Source organism: Dermacentor variabilis, chromosome 8, assembly GCF_050947875.1.
Source record: "Dermacentor variabilis isolate Ectoservices chromosome 8, ASM5094787v1, whole genome shotgun sequence".
NCBI lineage: Eukaryota > Metazoa > Arthropoda > Arachnida > Ixodida > Ixodidae > Dermacentor > Dermacentor variabilis.
In genome coordinates, this window is record NC_134575.1 from 71,206,991 (window position 1) to 71,232,426 (window position 25,436).

Consider the following 25,436-nt stretch of genomic DNA (forward strand, 5'->3'; position numbering starts at 1 on the left):
CTTTCTTTTCTGTTTCACCCGGAAGCACGCTAACAGAGCTCTTATAGGCGGCGCTCTGTTGAGATACTCGCGTGACACGTGACCTGGAAGTGGCTTTTCTTACGGGGACGTGCGAGGGAGCTCGTCGCAGCGGCCACCGGCTTGCTGCCGCCATAGCGACGCTGACTGGTGAGATAGGTGGTAGCTAGATTTCTCGAGCGGTTAGCAGCGACTCCTGTTCGTTTCCAGAACCGGGCTGCGAGAGAGAGGCCGCCTGCCTTTGCACGGGCGACTTTCTTTTTTTTTCCTGCAAGACGATTGTTAAAGGGACTGCACAAGCGATTTCTAAGGACCTAGATTTTTACGGCGCAACGCAAAGCTCACCCTCGATAGTGTTTACATGCGCGGCGGTTACTTCCGAAAGCGCGCGCATATTTAGTAAGCAGAATTTTTCGATCTGAGCAGCCTCTAACAAAAGCAAGATAGTCCCTCCTCCAGCAACGCTGAGAAGTGAGGGCGATGCCGGTAGCCCGACTCGGAAATTGTGCAGGCCGCCCATCGTTCTGCTTTCACAGGAGTGAGTGTAACTAAGGTTAACCACCTACATTTTGACCATTTCTACCGCTTCTGAAAATAAAAAGCTGGTACCATAAGTTCGCGTTGTTGTACAGACATTTATTATATTTGTACCGCGTTCTTCCCCAAGTACACGCCTACGTCAGGGCGGCTGGCCCCCGTCGTAGTTGTTCTCTCGACAGACGAGCCAAGCCAAGCCATCGAAAACGAAGGCGAAGGCAGCGCCACTTTTCTGCTCAATGCAAAACAAAGCTTACCTGCACATTGTAAGTCAGGAAAGGCTTACAGTAATGAAAAGTATACTGCATTTGAATACTCATGAACACACCAGGAACCGCGTACACCAGTGGGAGGTCACGCGGTGGACCTCTTATGCAGCTTCACATTTTTGCCACGTGGGGCGCGAAATGTCATTTTTCGCAACCTTTAGTCATGGATTAAAATGTAAATCCACGTTAAATGAGAAAAACATGGTTCGTTTGAGTCACTACGATGGGGAATCATTCCATCAGCGGGGTTATCTTGGATTAGTGTTCTGAGCGGTTGTCTGTCCCTTCAACTATGTTCGCTTTACCATTCGACGAGCGTGTTTCCTCATCGTTGCTGTGGAAGGCACCTACGATCGTCATCATATCGTTCTTCGTCAGTCCAGTGGAGGACGAAGGCATTTCGCCAAGCGATCTCCAATAGGTAGTCTAGAAATCCACGGCGCGGCGAACGTGGTCCCCTGAGCAACAATAACGGATCTCGGAGACTATGCTCTGGCCCGCTGCGTACGGCGGAAGTTGTTGCGGAACCGCAGTCCGCAAATATACGATGCTCATCTGCGATGTTCTAACTGTTGCTATGAGGGCGGACAGGATTCCGGCAGTCCGCGCTACATCTCTACCAAAAAAAAAAAAAAAGAATCCATAATGCCAGCTGGAAGTAAGAATTCAACCTTGCATTTTTTTTTTGTGTGTGTACCTGCAAATAAGAAGCCAGGATGCGGAACAATACCAAAGTGACGCTGCGACGCCCCGAATGTTTTTGGCGCGAAATTGCACAAATTTCGCGTTTTTTTTTCTTTGACTGAGCCAATGATAAACCTTTCTTTTTTCTTTCTTGCAGCAGAGTAATGTAGGTAGTGTTCTGAATCGTTAGTCTACAAAGTGTTAGCTTGCTGGTTTGGCCTACATTGTATATTTGACCCGCTTTATAGTATATGTTACACCACATGTAGCAATTGCTGCGTCCTCCGAAATTGCACAGGCGCGCCTTCCGGTGCGATCTCGGAGGCTACGCGCTGGTTTTTCATTCGACGAAAGTGTGTTGGCATGCGTTTGTCCAGCAGCTAGCTGGACATACAATAAATTCATACAATAAATTATTGAATGAAACTCTATGGCTAATCGGGTGCTCCCCGGTCAGGTCGACTATCATGCGGGGGACGATGGTGCGACGTTTCGTGGCCTACATGCTGTGTGTCGCGCGTTGAGTTGGCTGCATAGATACATGGCCTCCGAGATCGACGCACCCGCCCCATGCACGGAAGCCGTGGAAATAGGAGAGGCCGCGACGTCACGCTTTTTGAAGCCGGAAGTACAGACATGTTGGTGTGCCATTTCCCTGTGTGCCTCCAGTCAGCTCGCCGGAGTAGATGGGCGCGAGTTTTGAACTTGCATTGCTGCGAGTCGCTGGAAGTATGCGCTGCTGACGCGCGTCATAGCGATGCCTACGAAACTTCTGTAACAATTTTAGTGGAGCAAAAAGGGGTGAAAATCATAGTGTCAGATTCCAAAACAGCTATCAGGAATTATACCGCAGGGAGAATCTCCAAAGAGGCGCTCAACATATTGGAGAAAGGACCAATTCCAGAAGAATCAGTAAACCTTATATGGACTCCTGCCCACGAAGGCTTGCCGGGCAACGAGAAAGCGCACGCATTGGCCCGAGAGCTTATTTACCGGTACACCAATGCAGCCTCTAGAGCCAGGGAGCCCCTACAAAAAGAAGGTATAAACACTTACAGCGAAATTCTCGATTATTATAGAATGGGAAGGAAAACACTGCCAGCGGCGCATAATAAACTAAGTAAGCAAGAAGAGATAACATGGAGGCAACTCCAAGCGGGGGTGATCTGCAACCCCTACATTCTGAAGAGATGGCACGATAACACTGAGAACATGAATTACAAGCACTGCCGGGCAAAGGCGGACATGATCCACATACTATGGACATGTCCTAGATAAAATAAACCAGATAGGGATAGACAATCCTGGGAGACTTTAATGACCAGCTCGAAGGAAGATGACCAAAGAGAAGTCATCCGCATGGCCCTGGACACCGCTGAGCTCCAAGGAGCATCAGCCAGCTGAAAGGGGAGGAGTAAGCCGAAGAGACAGGAAGACTCTTGCCTCCTCGGCGCTCTTTTTGCGGGTGCAAATAAACGTTATTTCTCTCTCTCTCTCTAGTGGAGCAGACGCGTTCCTGGGTTTTCTCGTGGCACGTTGAAGAAGACGAAGACCCGCGCCGTGATTATGTTAATTTTATCGTTTTACTTTCTTCATTATGAACACAAAAATATTAACTTCAAAATTTACAGTGATATAGCCTGGAAATCGATATTAACGATTAATATTAATTTAATATCATTCTTAAATTACAGAATTCTATTTAAGCATTCTTTCCTTCTTGCCTGCGGCCACCCGATTCATGGCCGTTCCCCCGTAGTGGGTTCAGCCATATGCGCCAGGCACCAAACCAAAGCTTAAGTAGCTGAAGTGTTGGCTGACGCTCACACTTACAGACCAACAAGGCAACTTTCAGGCTTACGCACCACACTCTGATGTCAGCTTGTCTCGCGAACAGTGTGTGCTGCGAGAAAGACACGGGACGAAAAAGCTTATCTCACTTTCAGCAGCGAGAGCTGCAGGAGCGCGGTTGTTATGGCAACTTTGATGCTAGGCACACCAGTCCCAGTGCTGCTTCGGAAAAAAAAAAAAAACACCACGTGACTTCCGCCGCGCACAACTGATCCGAGCTAGCCGGGGCGTCTCGTACGCTTTCCTTCCTCCATGCGGTCCAAGCGTGTTAGGATGTAAGCGCGAAGGTAATTGAGGCTGTCAAAAGCGTGGTGGCCGTGACATGGTTCTCACACATGAAATAGCTTCCGACGTACGCAGCCCGCAAAAGCATTATCTTCGAGATCTGTATTCCTCACTGGAGGAAGCCGTCGCTGGCGGGGACTTGGGCAACACCTTTTCTCTTCCTTTTCTTAATTTTTACACTTTCGGGGATTACTGTGGTCGCAAGACCAGTAGGCATTACCAAGGTGAGTGGTGCAATTAAAAATGCAGTAAAAGATAAAATTTCTGGTTTAACAATGTTAGTCCAAAATGGGCGAAGACGAGCAATGTCTTGCACCGACTGGAATCGCTTTCCCGGATCGTGATGAGGGAAAGTGATTCCACCCGTCTGGCAACCGTGGGATAGATAAGTGCAGGGAAGACTTTTGCGTGGCTTGCGGTACTTTGGATCTTATTACTCCTGTGACGAACGTGGGACAACTAGAGCGGTGACGTCAAAGCGCAGTTTCGTGGTATGATATATTTTGGTGAAATAACTACAGCCGACGGCGTTCGCCGTTCCACGCAAGTGAGGGCATTTCGAGGGTGTTCTTGTATCGGATTGACGTCCTTGTCGTTTCCTTACCTGCAACTTACCTGCGACTTACCTGTTTCCTCAGCTGCAACAACACGTGAACGCGCCGGTACAGATCCCCAGAGAAGGTATGTTTCCTTTCTGCCCAGCATCGACTACGACCAAACGGACCACTTACTGCTTCTGCCACATACACACAACCCGCGCGGTAAGTGACGGTAAACAATTGCCGCACCTTCCAGGCCGTCGATCGTTCCGGTGGTCGGTAACACCTCCTCCCTCCGCCGTGTACTATGCTTCCCTCCGCCCTCCCTCACCCCAGCGCCGTGTGTCGCAACCAGGATCCATCAGCGGCGTCCAAGCCCGAAGGCGTTGTCGCGGCGGCGGCGGCCGTTCTCGGCCGAGCTGGCCCGCGCATATGCATGGAAGCCGCGGGGCGTGCGGTCTCTCCCCCGCTAATGGCTGCCGCTGGGCTCGTCCCGACAAGGACGAATGCTAACGACGCCCTTCGCCACGCGACGTCGTCGCTTGCGGCGTTGTCGGTGCGCGTACCTCCGTGCGCTGGCGGGGTTTGCGCGTTTCTTACACTGCGGAACGGGGCATCGCTTTGGCGGACAGACCTGTGGTGGCCGTGTGGTGGACGGCGTCGTCGGTGAAGTCGGCGGCGAGGTGCGTGTGTTCTGTGCGTGCGTGCGTGTCGCTGCAGGTTGTGTTGGTGTGCGCGTAGGCATACGGGGGTCACGTGTGCGATCGCCCGTCCGCGTGCCTGGCGGTGGCGTGTTGGAGGCGTTCGGTGTCGCGTTTCCTCCTCTTTTCTGCGCGTCCTGCTGCCTGGCGGCGTGGAATTTGACCCGAAACCCGGATTCTCTCTCTCTCTCTCTCTCTCCAGCCGTTGCGTTTGAAGAACGCTGGCACGTGCCTAGCACGCTCTCCCCTTTGAGATTTCACGTCGTTTTTTCGTATTTCTTCTTGTTCGAGACATTTCTGGGATGTCTAGCTTTTTCTCCCTTTCCGTCTCTCTCTCTCTCTCTCTTTAATGTACGCCGTCATCAGCGCGGAGAAATGGCCTCCGCCTGACGTCACGTTTCGCACGGCCTTCGCGCATTCTATCGCTTCCAATTTCTTTCTTCCTTCCTTTCTTTCTTTCTTTCTTCTATTTTTCTTTATTAGAGCAGCTAATGAGAAAATTACCGTGGTAACTGATGCAGAGTCCGAGTATTCCTTTTCGTATGTGTGTTTCACGCTGTCTCTGCGCGTCTAGTTAGGGTGAGCGATGTGTGCACATGATGCCTTCTGTCGCATTAGGGCTCGCTTGACTTCGGACTAGCACCAGAAGGATACAGTGAACTAGCTCAGCGCACCCCTCTGAATCTCGGTTGGGGTGGGGAGTTCTCGTGATACAATGCGTCTGCGCTAACTCTCGTTTCCGTTTGGCCGCCGCGTAAACGCGTATGTGCGGGGAGTGAAGAAAGCGGGTTCACATCGGCACTTCCTTTGCTGCTGTCTTTCTCTGGTTTTAACGAACCGCAAAATACCGTGTTAATTTTTTTCGGAGGCAAAACATGGGTCGCAAGCGCACAGCTACCCCAAATCGACTCCCGAAGAAACGCGCGAAACGCGCTTCGTCATTTACTGCTCGCAAAGTTACCTGCGACAGTAGGAAACGGGTGGCGTTAAAACTTGGAGACTACATATGACGTACTTCCGGTTCCCGAACCCCTTCCGGCGTATGCAGCCAGCAAAAACAGGGCCTTCGAGATGTCTGCTTTGCATTGAAAGCCGTCGCTGTGGCGTGGATTTCGACGCCATGTATGGCCGATTATACCTTGTACACATGCGGTATCTTTGTCTCGCCTAGAGTTTGTTTATGCAGTATCGTTCGAACCACGGCGCTTGCAAAAAAAAAAAAGATGCTATACATGGAGCTCTGGAATCCTTCATCAGCCACATCGGTTAGGTTGGCTAGAACGGCTAGAACTGGCTACCCTAGATCGGTATAGTACGTGTGCTTGTCTAATTTTCGTGCTTCCGGCTTCAGGCCTTCTTGCGCCTGTACTCATTACGGTCTATCTTTCAAAGTTTGTAAAGCGCCTAGTTTTCTAAACCCAACAAGGAAATTAATTAGTCTACGCACATTCGTAATCGCTGCGCATTGTTGCAATTATAATGCGACACTCTGCTGAAAAAAATTCGACAAAACCCATATCTCACGACGACTGTCGGCGATCCACTTTCGTATTGGATCAACAGCCACACAGCGTATTGCCACCGTCGGAACGAGTTACATACGAGCGTGTGCTGCAGCGGGACTCCTCTTTCGCGCTTTCCGCAGAACACTAGGCGCCATCTAGCGCCGCCGCCGCGAAGCTTGCGCGTGGACTCCGAAATCCGCGACGCGCCAGTGCTTGGGAACTTTTAGAGACGCGTTAAGGCCAGAATACATGGAGCGAACTTTCACGACGAAGTTCGGGCGGCAGAAAATCTGCCACGCCGCGACGCCGAATGTTCGTCGGGCTGCGCTACATGGAGCGAAGACACGGCGGCCGCCGCCGGCGAGTCGCTGCGTTGTTATCGGTGTGGCTAGGCAGTTTAATTCGCGCTAAGCCACTACTTCAAATATAGACGAGGCAAATGCGCTGTAGTGAAACACATGAAACAAAAAAAAAGAACTTTACGACAACTATTATCGCTTTTGAATTGCGGAACACTCTAAAAACGCGTAAAATTTTGTTTAGAAATGATTTCTAATGTTTTTTATGTGTTTGAGACATTCATGTGCCGATGTAGTTTAAAGAAAGCGGCGATACTATGCGTTGTGGCAACACTGGGCGGGCAAACAACTTTCGGCTCCTCCAACTCCGCGGCTCTGTTCTGTGGCTCAACGCGCGCGCGGCCGAAGCAAGCAGACCCGAAAGTAGCGCACGTGAGCTTGTCTAACCATGGCTGTTATTAACTTATTAACCGCTTTGGATGCCATGAATACGAAAAGCGGGAGACCGGCGTGAACGATAGAGCGGGATCGGGATACACGGACAAGCGGGGAAGCCTAGCCGGAAGTCGGGGCGAATAGTGAGACCTGATTGGCTCGCTTTGGGGCGCCGCTCGTTTGCCGCTTCCGGTATCGTCGCCGCCCGACGAACTTTTCTGCGCCAGCTGGATCGGCGGCGAACGACGTTTTCTTCGCCGCCGCGCGTCGCGCGTACGCCGCCGGGCGTCGAACGCCGACTATTCGTCGCATATTCGCTCCATGTATTCTGGCCTTTACGCGGCAACCGGGCTCCTCTGCCGCGTTTCTTTCTGGACGCGCTGCGCCATCTGGCGGCACTGCCTAGAAGCCGCGCCTGGCCGGTGCCTGCGAATGTTGAGAATTGTTCCCTGGCTTGCCGCGCACTCGTAAAGTGACGCGATGATGCACACCCAGTTACCCACGTTGGCGAGAGGTTCACTGAAGAGCCGTACACACCCGGCGCATTCGTGGCGCAGCTCGCTAAAGCGTTGGCGTGAAAGACGCGTCATTCAAAAGTCGCGTCATTCAAAAGCCGCACGTACCCGGGACCATTTGTGGCGCAGCCTGCTAAAGCGTCGGGCACTGCTGCCCTTGAGGAAGCCTTGCGGCGTGGGCTCGACTCCGCCCAGCATTGGAGAAATGTAAGGATTTTTCGTAATTGTAGAGCGCGACACATTCGCAGCAGCACGTAGTCTGTGACTCAAGTCGGCGTCAGAGTTTCTTCGAACAACGGCGCCTACCCGGTCCCTCCTCTATTCAGTGATCCGGCGTGGGAGGCGTTCGTTGCAGAGCGGCACGTATGTACCCTATCCCTCATAATCAGTGACCCAAGTGGGTCCGACGGTTGGTTTCGAACACTGTTTCCTCGGCGCTGCTAGCAGCCCGCTGCGCTACCCAAGTGGCCCACTGCGCTACCCAGTGGCCCGCGTAGGCGAGAAGACGGTTACATACAAACATATAGATACACATATGGATGGATGGATGGAAGGATGGACATTTGGTCCCCGGAAAGTGCGTGAGTCACCCTAAGAATGCTAAGGCATTAAAGCTATAGGCATATGTTGTGACGCACAAGTTTAACCAGTGAGTACACTATGCTAATACTGCAGTTGCACAGCATATAGTACTCAGTTGCTGGAGTGAAGCGCTGTTTTGATTTTTGTTTTCTTCTACGAACAATCATGCGACACAATTATTTTTTCAAAGTCATCGTAGTTTTGCGCACAAGATGTCGCAGCTTTGCCGTCCGTGGATCTGGCAATCGGTAAACGGTAAGGAATTTGCGTGCAAGCTATGTCTTAACTTTCGTGGAAAACTCTCGAGGTATATCAGCGACCGCTGCACTGCAACAACTGATATGCACCTTTGCCTCTGTCGGCGGCGTATACACCGCGAAATAATGACGAATTTTTGTATTCGCCGCTGCTGCCATCCGTACCACTGAGTCCGGAGCTCAGAGAGGCAGCTGTGCTCCCTCGCGGTCGTTTCAAGGTGGCTCCGTTCTCCAAGCCACCTCGCCGTGTCACATCCCGCGGTTGGACGCGTGGAAGATGGCGTCCTGCTGCGCCGAGTGAAAGTGTAGTTAGGTTGAAGGCAGTATAACTTGTCGGTTGAGCGCGGCTTTGACAGCGGTCGCTCGTTCCTTGCCACAGCGCAGCGAGGGAACGTTGTGCAAATTGCTACTTGTTCGACTGGGGCGTAACGGTGCCTCTGTAGCTGTTCGTGGAGCCCGCCCAGTCGCGAAAAACAAAGAGGGGTTGGGGGTGGCAGAGCGTCGCCTAATTGATGGCTTCAAGCACCGTTAACAGTGGTGAACGAAGAAGAAAAACTCCCAGTTGTGAAAGAGCTCCAGGGAGAAATTTATTTCAATATTCCTTATAGAGCTAGGGGTTCCCAGCTCTTTATGGGGCATTGAGTAAGCGGGCCTCGAACAAGTTCTAAAGAATAAAGGTAAAACGTTTGACCTAGGAAGCCACGTGTTAATAAACGAAAATCGAACCCGCGGTAGCATAACCGAGAGCGAGACCAACAAAAAGTCACAGGTCTAGCGCGGCACTCGCAGAACAGTCACTGCGTAAAGCTGGAAGAGCGGCTCCATGGGAGACGGTAACCGCAAGTAGTGAGTGTAATTAAAGCATAGTGCTTTAATTTACGCACGTTTACTTATTGAGACACACACGGACGTGCTTCACGACCCGAGAAGTACAGGTCGCGAAAAACCTGCAGCGGGGCGAACAAGACCACGTGCGCGCAGGGCTGCAGCATAGTGTGTTGGACACAAATAACACGCCGATGTTTTCTTGCACACACTGTACGGTTGTTTCTTTTCGTCTTCTTTCTTTCTTTTTTTTTGACGAGAACGACCTGAACTGTGCGCCCGGCGTCGACAGTGAGGTGTGGCTTCTCCTGCTCTCGCAAAGTGGTCTGCTGAACTCGACGTAGACTTGTTGCAACGGCGCGCGCATAGCTCTACGATTCGCTTCTTCAGCAGCGGTTCGTACCTTGCTATAGGAGGCGCCATAAAGGTATACGGGAGAGTAAACACCACGTATCGAGACTATGCGGCGCACATGTCACATCCCTTGACTCGTGGCACGAAGCGATGCTGTTGATTGCGATGGTGATTACGATTTATTGGCGTCCCGTTCGAAACGGGGCGGTGACAGTCACCTAGCCTGCTTGATTTAATCAGGTATGCTATATATTTTCGTTAATTCTAGCGTTTTTTATACATATTCTTAATCTTCTTTTTTCTGTTCCTCAAAACAATCCATCTATTTCTTGGCCAGTCCCCCATAGTGGCTGGGAGCCTGGGGATATAGCTGCGACCGTCACCGGCAGCGGACGGCAACGCCAACCGAAACGGCTGTTGGAGTGAGCCCACGACAGCTTACGCTCTAAAAGAGCGCAGACAGGCAATTAATTAAACACGTAACGAAAGAACGCTCATGCACCTAATTTTAGGTGCACGCGAAGGAAATCGCGGACGTAGCTGAAAATAATCTCGAGCACCGCGGCATCTATATCGCATAATTCCGCGTGGTGTTTTGGGAAGGACATTAAACTGCATGATCTTACTTAAAACGAAAATAGGACACGCATGCTTCTCGATTTCATCGGGTCTTTCTCGTATATAGTCTCCTTCGGCTTGGTAAAGCTATGGCGTCGCAACAGCACTGGCGCACGAAATGCGCTTGTCACTCTCGACTGCTTCGACTTCCCCCGGCGTCGCCTCGCGTGACTAGATGTTTACGCAGCCGCTCCAAGCGCCCGTGACACGCCGACCAGGGGGGGGGCGCCAATGTGTACAGCCCAAAACGCCGAATGCGCGTTTTCATACGGGTCGCGTCCTAAAGGCGCGCGTCGCACCCGCGGTTGTGACACAGCGCTTTGCTGCGCGCACCAATCGCCCGTATATGCAGGCGAGGCCCCCTTCGATTCCACGGGGCTTCGTATGTATGTGCATGCCAGCCACGCGTGTTAAGATTTCCAAGCTTCATCTGCTGCATAAAATTTGCGAAGCCGGAGAGGGAGAAAAAAACGCGGAATTTATGCAGCAGATGAAGCTCGAAATTCAGGCACGTGCTGTATAATGCGCGTGTGTATACACGTATACGCGAGATGGAGCGCCGTTGATTTCCCAAGCGGAGACAAGCGATGCGTGATAAAAGAAAGAAAAGAAAGCAATGTATAATAAAATTGCTAGCGCATCCTGGCACATTTCGTGCGTCCTTTCCGCGAGGTGATGATGAAAGCAGCTTTTCATGCGCGGCGTCGATTACCAGCCGTCTCTCCTTGCGTCTTGCGATTCTGTCGTCGCGCTGGAAATCGCCAGTGGAAATATACGCGGAGGTGGGGGGATGAAGGAATAAACGACGCAATAACACGCCAGACCCTTGGTGAAAGATTGCTGGACTACACTCATCGTACAGATCATTCTTTTTTTCGATTAGATTTCTTAGGCTAGTGCTGTGGTTGTTAGTATACTCGACATTTATAGGAATGAAGAGGAATATATATATATATATATATATATATATATATATATATATATATATATATATATATATATATATATATATATATATATATATATTGCATTTACCCGTCTTGTGGCGCAGAGCTACAAAGGAAACCCGTACGAGTTTTTCAGGAACAGAGCTTCGCAGTTGAAGGAAAATTAGCCCTGCTGGGTGCGGGATTCGAAACCGAGACCAACGCGCCTCTCTGGAGGGGCGGTCGGTCTACCATCTGAGCTAACCAGGAAGCTGTAGCAGGTCGCACAGCGAGGGCGGATTAACCGACAACTCGAATCACTGCAGGAACGCTGAATGCGGCAAATCAGTTTTGCGGAAGCCTCGCAAAGTGGAGGAGTTCGTGAAATGTTTGTGAAATGGGAAACTTTCTTTTTTCCACTTTGCGGGCTTCTGCAAAAAAAAAAAAAAAAAAAAAAACCGGATCTACCCGTCTAGGAATATGAATTGGAACCCCCATATGTCATTTGAGAAGCACTATACTAACCAAACATGCGTGCTCCGCGTAAAGATATTCAATTAGGCTAAGTGTTGGTTGGCAAAGCCATACGTCTTGCGTACACCTGTCAACGTTTACGATTTTGTAGGGAAGTGCCCGATCGTCGTACTGAAACCAGTAATTTTATGATTTTTCATTTGCGTTCAGGTTATAGGGTAAACTTGATTTCAATAGAATAGGAAGCCCAAGCGGTTTTCAGCCTGATTTTTCGGACCTTCTAGATTATTCGGACCTGCCCACAGCAGCCCGTGCACTTGTTGAACCAGCGTACAAATGCAACTGAATTCTCGGCTGCTGTTTCGTCAGTGTATCGTGAATAAACCTGATGTGAATTTTCGGCCGTGAGGCAGCGTATTCTTGCCGCAACTTCTGAGCAGAATGCCTGTTCACAGGGTCCCTATATACTGAACATTGTGCGGTTTTTGTGCAGTGTATACGATCCACATCTTGAGCAACAAAACGATATATAGGGTGTTCTCAGTGAATTTTTGTATACATTTCTTCTTTTGCCTCGACCGTATGTATTTTACAGCTGTTACAAACTTGGGAGATCTGGTGCTGCATATTAATATGTCAGATTCGATTTCACGAATCACGAGTAAATCGTTGCTCAGAAACAGTATTCGCTGTTTGAAATACGTTGCATGTCGTATACATTCCCTCTCAGATTCGTCAGGGCTTTAACGCTTTGAACTCTTTGGTTAGCGCAATAAATGTGCTCATTTTTGGTCATACTATGTTTTAACATTTTATTTCAGCACGTAGTAGTCGCAACGTATGCTGCGGTACATAAAATTATGGCCTATCAGTGGCGTTTTAAATGGATATATAGCAGTAACAATTGCTCAGCTACATTTTGTAAACTCTTATGTAAAACTTCAAGGAAGCACCTCAAGAAACAGAATTGAAAGTAATTATTTGCTGTTTTTAGTTTAAGCACTGAAATATGGAACGTACGCGCGTGGTTCCTAGTTCGCAACTTTTGTAAGTCAGCTCACGCAGAAAAATTAATATGAAGATTTGCTGGCGTCAATAATAGCCATTGTGGGGCATATGCTATGCGGGAAAGGAGTAGCATCATAAATGTGAGAACAGGTAGTTCACGTTCTTATTGTACAGGGACCATTCGTTTTGCTCATCGCAGCAGGCACCTGGTTTGTTTTTTACTGCATTCCTTAGGTTCGAGAAGCAATGTTTGTTAGGTCAGGAAGCATGAAGAAGCCTCCGCAAACTTGATTATTGCGTTCGATCAGATTTTCTGTGCAAGCAAGCTATAGTCTAGTGCGCGTTCAACTGGCGCTGGTAGATGCTCCACATGCTTCAATTGTCCAGTTCTGTACACTTCTGTACAGTAATGTGGAGTGTTGCACAATATTGTATAGGGATGCTTGCACAGGCGGTGTTCAAAATGTAACAGTCTAGACAGCAATAGGCCAGCTTCGGTTCGATGTCGGTTTGAAATCGACTGTATGCGTGCTCTTGTGTTGGCGAAATCCCCACATGACTGGAAGGATTGCTCGTAATAATTTGCACATACGCAGTCGAAGCGCCGATGGATAAAAGCAATCCCCGGTGGGAAAGCTAGAGTTGCGCTTGACGTCAGTTTAACACAATTATCAAAATAACACGCACTCATGAGCATCTACCGTTGTTAGAGACATCGATAAAACAGCCCATATTAGACGTCTGATGGAAAAATTGACAACCGGAGAGAAGCTTCTGTGTCTTTACTGCTGCTGTCATTAAAAAATTATGTTGCTGAGTCGACCAAAGCGCAAATTTTGCGTCCTTTTATTCAAGTCCCATAGGAGCACTGGGAGCTAGTTTAGACGATACCTCCAATTGGAAGTATTATTTTTCCACACTCCCCAATCTTGCTGAAATGGTGAAATCTGACACATGGTTAAAGTTAAGTGGTCATTTCAGAAGGTGCATGATGTTGCTATAGAGCTCCAACGGAAATATTTAACAACGAGTAGAAAAACTGTCTATCACATTGATCGATTTCTGTGGGCGCAGTAATGAGTGAGTTAACACGGTTCCGGACTAAGAAAGACATTCCTGCTTCATTGCTTTCTTCGGATAACACTTGCGTAATTACTTAACGTTTCTCAAAGTTTCATGTCCGTTGAAACGTATATCGGTGGTCGAAAACACGCACCGGAACTGACAGTGGTAACAATTTTCGAGTAACTCGAACTTCATTGCGATTTTCGGAATTTGTTGTATATATATAAAAAGCGAATGCGGCGTTGCGTTCTTTATTGACCAGCCTCTGCACTCGATCGCGTACGCTTATTGGTTGTTCTGTACATAGAACCCCCGGGGATGACAGGCTGCTTGAAATGCGCTGAGGCGTGTAAAGTACCGCCATTTTGAGGATAATATGCGTGCTTGCGTGTAAGCAGGACGGCGGTGAACTTAGGATGTCGCCGAGGTGGCCGCTCCAGCTGCGAGAACAGACGTTGCGTGCAGGTGTTTGTTCCGGAACCGCACTGCGTGCCTTGCGTGCTTGTACTGTTTGAGAGGCGCGCCGCGAATGTCGACAGGGGGTTTGACGACTCGCTGGGATATGTTTAGCACGTGTGTGTGTGTGTGTGTGTGTGTGTGTGTGTGTGTGTGTGTGTGTGTGTGTGTGTGTGTGTGTGTGTGTGTGTGTGTGTGTGTGTGTGTGTGTGTGTGTGTGTGTGTGTGTGATTTGGATCTGTATTCATCGGAGAGTATACCATCCAGCCGTTGTGCCACCGATCACTATCGAGTCATTTCCTGTCGTCTGCTCTTCAAGTTTCTTGGCCAGTGGTCCGCTCTTTTCGTTTTCGTTCCGCCTCTGGAAGTCGTGTACAGATGTCGCGCGTACGAACGATTATTTGTGCAAATGATGCCAACCTTATACCTCCCCCCACCCCTCAAAACGCTACATAGTATCCGATCAGGAGGAGAGACCAACTTTTCGCACGTTTTCTTTTTTTTTCTTTCTTTCTTTTTGTGGCTTAAGGGTCGTCTGCTCCGGTTCGATACACCTTGCCTCTGGCTCCGTCTGCTGTACCTACCGCGGCAGGCCTTCGACTTCAGCGTGCGTGTGTGTTTACGGCATGACTGGCACGCGAAACGAGGCAAAGGCTCCCCCCGGCGTCCGTTTCGCCGGGGGTCAACTGAAGGAAAGATGAAAAGAAATAGTCCGTAATGGGGCCGGGGGTTGCGCCTTTCCGCTTGGCTAACGGCGTGGATCGCGGTTCGCCAGGTGTCGAAGTTGACGGCCGCTAAACATCTGCCGCTTGTTGCGTTTCGCCTGCGACACGTGGTTTTGCCGGCGCGACTGCGGCGGGGCGGCAGACATTTTGGCCCGATCGTCGTCGCCGCAACACTCATCGCCAGGTGTTTCCAGGCGCGACTGCGGCGATGCGACCGCCTAGGGATCATCCTCGCATTCCAGTCATTGTGCCCGAAACAGGCGATGCCAAAGCAGGGATCTCATTCCAGTCATTGGGCCCGAAACAGGCGATGCCAAAGCAGGGATCTCGTTCCAGTCATTGTGCCCGAAACAGGCGATGCCAAAGCAGGGACCATCCTCTCATTACAGTCATTGTGTCCGACCGGCAGCGCCACGACAGGGTGCTACGAGATCGTGCTCGACATGGTGCTACGGCATCGCTACGACAGTGTGCGTCACCATTAGCCCATTGTACATTCACGTGCTCGTCTTTTGAGGGGTTCCTTCTTGCCCTCAACTGCGAGAGTATAAAAACAGCTGCCCCCGGACGCCAAAAGGAGGGCTCCGATTTCTTCTGTTGAGTGAAGTGCTCTCCCGTCTCTCTACTACGGTCAAACCTGACCGCCAACTCTTTGCGATGTTAAAATAAACAAGTTGTTTCGTTGTTACCAGTCGACTCATGCTTTGCCGGGACCTTCGGATGCTTCCAGTTGTACCCCAGGCCGCCAGGCCAACGCTACCCTTGGGGCTTGCGACCCAGGTACAACCACGGGCGTCAGCGCCGAGTTCCCAACAGATCGTACCAGCAGTCCGATCAAAACATCTGGTTGGCAGCGGTGAGATCTCCTCCGACTTCAGACAACTGTCTGCCAGCGGTGAGATCGCGACAACGGAGGCCAGCAGCGAAGAGATGCAGTTGACTGTATGCTGAGCAGCTCAACGACGATCCGGGAGCAGTGCAACGAGCCCTGTGTGACGACTGGTTGCCTGCAGCGGAACGACTGCGCGGAATTCCTGCCTGCGAGGTTTGGTGAGTGCGGGACTTTCTTCTTCTGAGCTTTGCCAGGCTTTTTGTTAGTGTCAGAAACAGAGCTGGTAATTGTGGTTGTCGTTGCTGCCGGGTTAGTTTGCGGCAAGACAATAGTAAGCAGTAGAGAAAGCAGCATTCAGAGCAGCCATGGATTTGAAGTCGTTGCGCAAACCGAAATTGTTGGAGCTTGCAAGAGAGTTGGGTCTGGATGTCTCGGACAAACTCAGAAAACCAGAACTGATAAAGGCTATTCTTGAGTTAGAGGCTGAGGATGACGAGCTGTCGGAATGCCTTGAGACCATTGAAGAGAGAGAGACTGCAAAAAGACAGGAGCGCGAACTTAAAGAGCAAAAAGAAAAAGAAGAGCGTGAACGTAAAGAACAGAAAGAGCGAGAGCAACAAGAGCGTGACCGTCAACACGCTTTGGAAATGAAGCGTCTTGAGGTAGAGATGGAACGCGCTCGTAATGGAAGTCAGGCACACGGTGCAGGAGAACGCGTATTGTTCAAAATGACTGACCTGATGCGGCCGTTTAAGCTTGGAGAGGACATTGGTTTGTTCCTGGTTAACTTTGAGCGAACGTGCGAGAAGCAGGGGTTCTCTCGGGAAACGTGGCCACAGCGCTTGCTCACTTTGTTACCCGGCGAGGCGGCCGACGTAGTCGCTCGCTTGGATAGAGAGGAGGCAGAGGATTTCGACAAAGTGAAATCGAGTCTTCTAAAAAAGTACCGGCTGTCTGCGGAGGCGTTCCGTCGGAAGTTTCGGGAAAATGAGAAAGGCAGAAGTGAGTCATATACAGAGTTTGCGTATAGGCTTATGTCGAACATGCAGGAGTGGCTCAAAGAAGAGAAAGCGTTTGGTGACCACGATAAAGTTCTGCAGTGTTTCGGGCTAGAACAGTTTTATAGTCGGTTACCGGAGAACGTGCGATACTGGGTCTTGGATAGGCCAGACGTGAGTACGGTGGCTAGAGCCGCTGAGCTAGCCGAGGAGTTTGTGACGCGTCGAGCTCGCGGAGCTAAGGACGGTCAAAAGGGTGAATTTGGCTCGAAGTTTGAGAGGCCGAAGTTCACACCCATGAGAGCAAAGGGGAACACGCGTAGTGCGGATGCGAGTGGAAGCAGTGCGACCGAACCTAAGGAGACGGCGGCAGCCGAAGCCGAACGCAGAAAGCGGTTCGAGATGAGGCGAGCGGGCGTTTGTTATACGTGCCAGAAGCCGGGTCACTTTTCGGCGCAGTGTCCGGAAACAACACCAAAAGTTGTGTTTTTTTCAATAGGCAGCACTGACGAGAACATGAAGCTTCTCGAGCCTTACATGCGAGACCTCCTCGTAAACGGGAAAGAGTGCCGAGTGCTTCGCGATTCCGCAGCTACGATGGATGTAGTTCACCCGTCTTACGTAGAACCCCATATGTTCACGGGCGAGTGCGCGTGGATCAAGCAAGCCGTGGAAGCTCATAGCGTGTGTCTGCCAGTAGCAAAGGTGCTTATTGAAGGACCTTTCGGAGCGCTTGAGACAGAGGCGGCAGTGTCATCTATGCTGCCACCCCAGTACCCGTACCTATTTTCAAACAGGTCCGATCACCTCCTGCGCGAGAAGGGGCTTTTGTTTGGTGAAGCTAGTGTTCAGGCCTTAACCAGATCGAAGGTTCGGGAGCTCGCTGCAAAGGCGGTAGTTGCGGGGCCGACGTTATCAAACAACGAAAAAGGGTCAGAGGCGCAGCAAGCTGATATTCCGAGCACGCCCGAACTGAATAAACTTGAGTCTGTAACGTTAAAGGCGCCAGATACTGGAGAGGAAATGCCCGACACGGGAAAGTTAGAAGAGCTATCTACTGATTTGCTCATCGCGCCTACGTCAGACGGACTTGATAGGTTGCTAAAAGTCAGCCGGTCGGCTTTGATAGCCGAGCAAAAAAAGGATGGCAGCCTGGAAAACGTGCGCTGCAATGTCAAAGAAGGTATCGCCAGGAAAACTGCGCGTTTTGTGGAAAGGGGTGGAGTCCTGTACCGGAAGTATCTAGACCGCAGAGGAGTGGAGTTCGATCAGCTGGTCGTGCCTCAATGCTATCGTCAGGATCTGTTGCGCTTGTCACATGGGGGTTCGTGGTCCGGACACCTAGGAGTTAAGAAAACTAAGGACCGTCTCTTGCAAGAGTACTATTGGCCAGGGTGTTTTCGGGACGCAGACCATTTCGTGAGGACATGTGACACTTGTCAGCGGGTGGGCAAACCAGGGGACAAATCAAGGGCGCCGTTGAAATTGGTACCTATCATAACGGAGCCTTTTAGACGGCTCGTTATTGATACAGTGGGACCTCTGCCGGTAACAGCCACGGGGTACAGACACATTTTGACTGTGATCTGCCCAGCGACAAAGTTCCCTGAAGCAGTGCCGCTTAAAGAACTCAGCTCAGTTGAGATAGTCAATGCACTACTGTCCATATTTGCGCGAGTTGGTTTTCCTGCGGAAATCCAATCAGATCAGGGCACAGTGTTTACTAGCGCTTTGACGACAACTTTTCTCGAAAGGTGTGGGGTAAAGCTGCTACACAGCTCAGTGTACCACCCACAGTCGAATTCCGTTGAGAAGCTCCACTCCGTCATGAAGCGCGTGTTGAGAGCCTTGTGTTTTGAACATCAAACTGACTGGGAGCTGTGTCTGCCTGGGGTGATGTTTGCTTTAAGGACCGCGCCGCATGCGGCTACGGGGTTTTCGCCAGCTGAACTGGTGTACGGTCGCTCGCTTCGATCTCCGCTTCGCATGCTTCGAGAATCATGGGAAGGTAGGGGCGACGACCCAGTCGTGGTGGAGTACGTACTTAAGCTCCTCGAACGCTTAAGAAGGGCACAGGAGTTGTCAGGTGAAGCAATGACAAAGGCCCAGCAGAGGGCCAAGGTTTATTATGATCGGACAGCCAGGGCCCGTCGTTTTGAGGTTGGCGATGAGGTCATGATATTGCGCACATCGCTAAACAACAAACTAGACGTGCAGTGGGAGGGCCCAGCGCGAATTGTTCAGAAACTGTCGGACGTTAACTACGTGGTAAGTCTGCCAGGAAAGCGGAAAGCACAGCAAGTTTACCACTGTAATCTGCTCAAACCTTATAGACAAAGGGAAGCAGTGGTGTGCATGATGGTAAACGTTCCTGAAGAGCTTCCGGTCGAGCTTCCAGGACTAGGCTCAGTGACGAACAGGGAAGACACCGGTCAAGTCATTAGTGACCTTATCAGTAAAGCACCGCTGTCGCCCGAGCAGAAAACCGAACTACACCAGCTATTACAAGAGTTTCAAGGTCTGTTCTCTGAGAGGCCTGGTAGGACTTCTGTACTTACTCATGATATAGAACTTACCTCCACAGAGCCAGTACGATCCAAGGCGTATCGGGTGTCACCCCGCCAGAGCGATATTATGGAGGCTGAGGTAAAGAAAATGCTACAGCTCGGTGTTATTGAGGCAGGTGAGAGTGATTATACCTCCCCTTTGATTTTAGTTGAGGTACCGGGCAAGGAACCTCGTCCTTGCGTCGACTACCGCAGGCTTAATTCCATCACTAAGGATCAAATTTATCCGATCCCTAACATCGAGGAGCGCCTTGAGAAAGTTAGTAGCGCTCAGTTTATTTCCACCCTAGATCTTGTCAGGGGTTATTGGCAGGTTCCACTTACAGAAGAGGCTAGTAGGTATGCGGCGTTCATTTCACCAATGGGAACATTCCGTCCTAAGGTGTTGAGTTTTGGTTTGAAGAACGCGCCATACTGTTTTTCAAGTCTCATGGATAAAGTGTTGCGGGGACAGCAAGAATTCGCTTTACCGTATCTAGACGACGTAGCGATATTCTCCGCATCCTGGTCTGAGCATATGGCACACTTGCGGGCAGTGCTAACCCGCCTGCGCGAAGCGGGCTTGACAGTAAAGGCTCCTAAGTGCCAGTTAGCACAGGCCGAGGTTGTCTACCTCGGTCACGTGATTGGTCAGGGTCGTCGCCGCCCCTCGGAAATAAAAGTGGCCGCTGTGCGAGACTTTCCGCAACCGCGCACCAAGACCGATATTCGGTCGTTCTTGGGTGTCGCCGGCTACTATCAGAGGTACATCCCTAGGTACTCTGATATCGCGGCTCCCCTGACGGATGCTCTAAGAAAAACAGAGCCTCAAACAGTCGTCTGGGACGAGACAAAGGAAAGAGCTTTTAGCGCCCTAAAGAGTGCCCTAACAAGCCAGCCTGTGCTACGATCGCCAGACTATACAAAAGGGTTCGTTGTTCAGTGCGATGCTAGTGAGCGAGGCATGGGCGTTGTACTGTGCCAACGGGAAAATGGAGAAGTAGAACACCCCGTCCTGTATGCTAGTCGTAAGCTGACCAGTCGTGAGCAGGCGTATAGCGCCACCGAGAAAGAGTGTGCATGTCTCGTGTGGGCCGTTCAGAAATTGTCATGCTATCTAGCCGGCTCGAGGTTTATCATTGAGACGGATCACTGCCCTCTCCAATGGCTGCAGACCATCTCTCCCAAAAATGGCCGCCTCCTGCGCTGGAGCCTCGCTTTACAACAATATTCCTTTGAGGTGCGTTACAAAAAGGGGAGTCTCAACGGTAACGCCGATGGCTTAAGTCGAAGCCCCTAACGTAGGAATCAGCCTCAAAATTGTTTGTTACTGATGTTTTTTTTCCTGAGGCAGGATTTTTTTTAACATATTGCTTTTGTTTAGTGTTTCAAAGTGATGATATGCTTTCTAGTGCAGTTTTTCAATTTGTGGACGCGTTCTGAGTGATGCTAGACTACTGTAAGGAACTAGGCAGTGGTATAAAAAGGGGAAAGAGCCTGGCAGGGCTTAGTGAGGGTTGTGCCGTGCTTGCTGACTGAGCGGTTGAGTTTCAGCGTAGTTCTAACGCTTGCCGGGAACGAGAACAAAAATGTGAACTCTCCCGAAGTCACTTTGCAGTGTCCCGTGCGAACCTGAACAAGAGAACGAGGCCTTCTCTGTGCGCTGCGCTCAAGAAACGTCGAGGGACGCCCGACTTCGGTTATGAGCATCATCGAGCGACATCCCTCCGGACAGCGGATGCAGTCCCCTGTCCATCGGGATCTCCTTCCCCCGGCGGGGCGGTCTGTTGCGTTTCGCCTGCGACACGTGGTTTTGCCGGCGCGACTGCGGCGGGGCGGCAGACATTTTGGCCCGATCGTCGTCGCCGCAACACTCATCGCCAGGTGTTTCCAGGCGCGACTGCGGCGATGCGACCGCCTAGGGATCATCCTCGCATTCCAGTCATTGTGCCCGAAACAGGCGATGCCAAAGCAGGGATCTCATTCCAGTCATTGGGCCCGAAACAGGCGATGCCAAAGCAGGGATCTCGTTCCAGTCATTGTGCCCGAAACAGGCGATGCCAAAGCAGGGACCATCCTCTCATTACAGTCATTGTGTCCGACCGGCAGCGCCACGACAGGGTGCTACGAGATCGTGCTCGACATGGTGCTACGGCATCGCTACGACAGTGTGCGTCACCATTAGCCCATTGTACATTCACGTGCTCGTCTTTTGAGGGGTTCCTTCTTGCCCTCAACTGCGAGAGTATAAAAACAGCTGCCCCCGGACGCCAAAAGGAGGGCTCCGATTTCTTCTGTTGAGTGAAGTGCTCTCCCGTCTCTCTACTACGGTCAAACCTGACCGCCAACTCTTTGCGATGTTAAAATAAACAAGTTGTTTCGTTGTTACCAGTCGACTCATGCTTTGCCGGGACCTTCGGATGCTTCCAGTTGTACCCCAGGCCGCCAGGCCAACGCTACCCTTGGGGCTTGCGACCCAGGTACAACCACGGGCGTCAGCGCCGAGTTCCCAACAGATCGTACCAGCAGTCCGATCCCAAACACGCTATACCTGTCGTTGTCCGGCGACGCTTTGTGTTCCTGACGTTTGCACCTCTGTTCGTTCCCTGCAAACGAACAGTTGGTGACGCTCTGACGTTGTCGACGCTTTTTGCTTTCTTTTCCTTTCCTTGTTCAGCGGTCAGCAACGCCAACGTTAACTTCTAGCTGTTCACTTGAAGGTGAATGGACGGTCGATGTGCATGTATTCCAGATCTTGTACATAAACCGCACCTTTCTTAGCGTAGTGGTGATGGCGTGCGCTTGTTCCTTTCGTCGGCGTGCCATAAAAAAAAAAAAGAAATGTCGAGACGGTCGACTAAGGGTGTTGGTGACTGCCATAGCTAATCGTCAGAAACAAACGAAAGGATGCCTCTTCGCTGCGCATTTTTTTAACCAATATGTCTCGGTGTGACGATATATGGTCACGTATTTCAGCACCATGCATTTCGATTTATTGTGATCCAAGAATGTGCCACATTTGCGGAATATGGGGACGTTTAAGTGATTGTTAGTTACCTTAAATAATGTGCCATACAACAGGATGTGTTTCTTTGTTCGGTATTTCTTTAGAAAGGCAGAAGAATCGGGGAAAACGCAACCGTTGCTTAATGGGTTCATAATCTCAAATCGAGTTTACATACGCTCCCGGCAGACAAGAATCTCAGGCAACCAATTACAAACGACTATATGTATGGCGTGTCCCAGCTATCGTTAGCCAAGCTGCTAAAAGAAAAAAAAAATCACCGACGATTACGATACCCCCTAACGCGTAACTTCGGCGCAGCTCTATGCGTGTTTTGATTTCGCGATATGTTGGTTGGCGCGTGCGATCGGTCTTAATCGGGAGATCGCGAGAGACAGCGCGTGGGTGACGCGTGGGTGCGATTCACAGTGCAGCCGCCGCAGACAGACCTCCGCTCATGAAGCGCGTTGTTTCTGTATATTATATACGGAAACAATGCGCTATATAACTGCATGCAATCGGTGAACAGACGACGGTGCTCTACTCTGGCGCCATCTCGGTGCGGTCGTCGCCACAGAGCCCCTCTTGCGCGGCACGACTCTTTCCTCCTCACCCTTTCGTCATGCTGTCCTCCTCCGCTTTCCGCCTCATGCTTTCACGGCAGCTTCCTCCTCCTCCGCTTTCCTCCTTGCGCTCTCTTTGCTGTTGCCGTCTTTGATCACTCGCGGCGCTGTGCTTTCGCTCTTTCATCCTTCGCTGTGCTCGTTCACTCGGCGACGCCGAGGGACGCCGACTCTCGCCGCAGGAACGGGCGCGCAAGAGCTCTTAAAAGAAGATTTAGAAAGGAAGGTGCAAGATAAGATTTTAACATTTGCGGTGTTCGGTCGTCAGACCTCTGACGAACAAACGCCGTAGGTCTCGTAACCGTATCTTTCACCGTGATATTTAATTGCGATAGCAGTTATATGGACACTGCAAGCGAATTTTTTGCCGTAGGCGTTGTCGTGAAGTTCCATTATAAATTTAGTTATATGTATGCTATCTGACATGCGGTATGTGCGGGTTATTATCGCCACACCATTCTATCACTAAAGTTGCTCATACCTTGACTTACATTCTTGACAAAATTATTCCTCGGAATTTTGATAGTGGCAGCCCACTAACAAATCTCACGAGACAAAACACCGACAGCGCATGCTTTTTGTCTTCGCAGACTTAGACATTAAAAGTGCGGAAGGGTAGCACAATCCTGAAAATGATTTAATTTTATTGGCGCATTATTGGTGCACTATCTCCGGGATCGACCCAGGAAAGTGGTTTGAGCCAAACCCGATACGTTAAAGTGGCGGTAAAAAAAAAAAAAAAGTCGCTGAGAAACACGTTGGCTTTAATTGACAAACATAGACGAACATGAACATATTTACTTAATAGTTAGCTTAGGTTTAGTTCATGCCGCCACTACAGCTACGAGCATTCCACTTAGCGTAGTATTCTAACAAGTTGCTATCGTATTCGTTGCTTCGCACTTATGGCGGAACTGCGATTTTAGTGTAATATTATTTTCCTTGAACAGCTTGGCTAGCGCTAGCCTGGGACACGTGGTATACTGGCACTCCTGTCTCTGTCGTCGTGTCCCTCAACGGAGCTCGACCACAGCACAACTTTTTTTTTCTGCGTTTGCGAGCCGCGCTTTAGTTTCGCCAATAATTATCGCCACACTCGCCTTGCATAAAGAAAAAAAAATAAAGGAATAAAGGACGCGCGCACATTCACTTTAGTTCCTCGTTTGTTGGCCCTGAGCTAATCAGCGGCGGACGGAAGAGCTGCGCGCGCGGCTTCCTGGCGAAACTCCACATCTTGATTGGGCTTCCGTGAAATCGACGCCATGCCTGCCTTACATTTTTTCTTTTTTTTTCGGAGCGCGCGCGGCCCTTCTACGTCATCGTTGGGAAACGGCGTTGGTTGTACGCGCGACGGGAGGAAACGGAAACCGGCGTGCTTTCCGTTTCCCGGGCCATTTAAATGCGGCGTTCGCGTCACACAGATAGCCCTGTTTGTTCTTTCCCGGGTGAGGGGGGGGGGGAGTATACAACGGGTACACGCGTTTGTAGGGGGAGGGAGTTTAGGGGAAGCGTTGGAGGGGAAGAGTGGTTCGTGGTCCCGGAGGAACTTTTTTGGCGCAAACGCGGCGATAACGGGGTTTGCGAGTTGCTTTTGTCATTTTTTTTTCTGCGGTGAACGAACTTTTGCTCGCGCCGTTCCTCTTCTCGCGGGGTGTTTTCTTTCTTCGTTTTTCTTTTTGCCCGCTTTCCTGCCGCACCTTGCCACCGACCGGAGATGCGAAAGGGAAGGCCTGCACCTTGTCGTGTATTATATATATAGTATTCGGTGCTGTTCCACGACTTGCTGCCTTACGCGTCAGGCAGCTTCCTGTTGAGCCTGGAAGCCGTGCGTGGCAGGTGGTTATCGCAGGTATACTTGATCGTAGCTGCTATGTAGCTACATGTTCGAGTCTCATTTGCTGTGGTCTGCGGTGAAAAGTTGTGCGTGCGCGTTTGTAGCCTCTCTGGCGAGTCCTTCGCATTCATCGAGGTCTGCTGAATCGCTGGTGCTGCTAAATTAACGATGCTCAATGTAAGGGTTGGTGGTTGGCGAGAGCTGCGTCTTGAACGGCGGCGCAGGTTAATGGAAGACATATCGGCGCGCTGTTTTGGCATTTCTCCGTATCATATTGATAGCACTGTCGTACTGTTGAAGATGTGAATATGAGTGCCAAAATTGACCGTGATCTTTTGAATGAATAAACGTTCAGTTGCGATCGGGCGAGTTCTCGTGTTCATAAGATCTTTTTTTTTAAAGCATAGAGTTGTTTCTTATCGTTGCACGTGTGGGTGTCGTGCAAGTGATCTTTATAGATGCGAGCGTATCCTCAGGTCATTGCCGGCAATGTGGCTTTTACGTGGCGCGAAAAAACAAACAAACAAGCAAGCAAGCAAACAAACTGGTTGCCTGCAACTATGGGCAGGTCGAAAATGAACAGTCTTTTCAAAGCGTGCGGTCGTGCAGTTGCTGAGAAACGGCGTTGCCTCTCTGGTGGCGCGAAACGGCGCCATTGTGAAAATGTTTTT

General features: G+C 50.4%; 1 protein-coding gene across 3 annotated transcripts in view; it reads left to right on the forward strand.

Moving 5' to 3' along the window:
* step (cytohesin steppke) overlaps positions 1–25,436 on the forward strand; it is an 87,285-nt gene that overhangs the window by 8,036 nt on the left and 53,813 nt on the right. The window contains exon 1 of one of the 3 annotated variants that reach the window (XM_075702362.1): positions 4,729–4,866. The exons of 1 other annotated variant lie outside the window; for it this stretch is intronic. Coding sequence is in view for 1 of the 2 variants with exons in the window: in XM_075702359.1 (XP_075558474.1) it covers positions 15,873–15,978 (106 nt within the window). In the remaining variant the exon portion in view is untranslated. Of the gene's footprint in view, positions 1–4,728; positions 4,867–15,859; positions 15,979–25,436 lie in introns of those variants that run through there. One more of the 3 variants, XM_075702359.1, reaches the window with a different exon arrangement.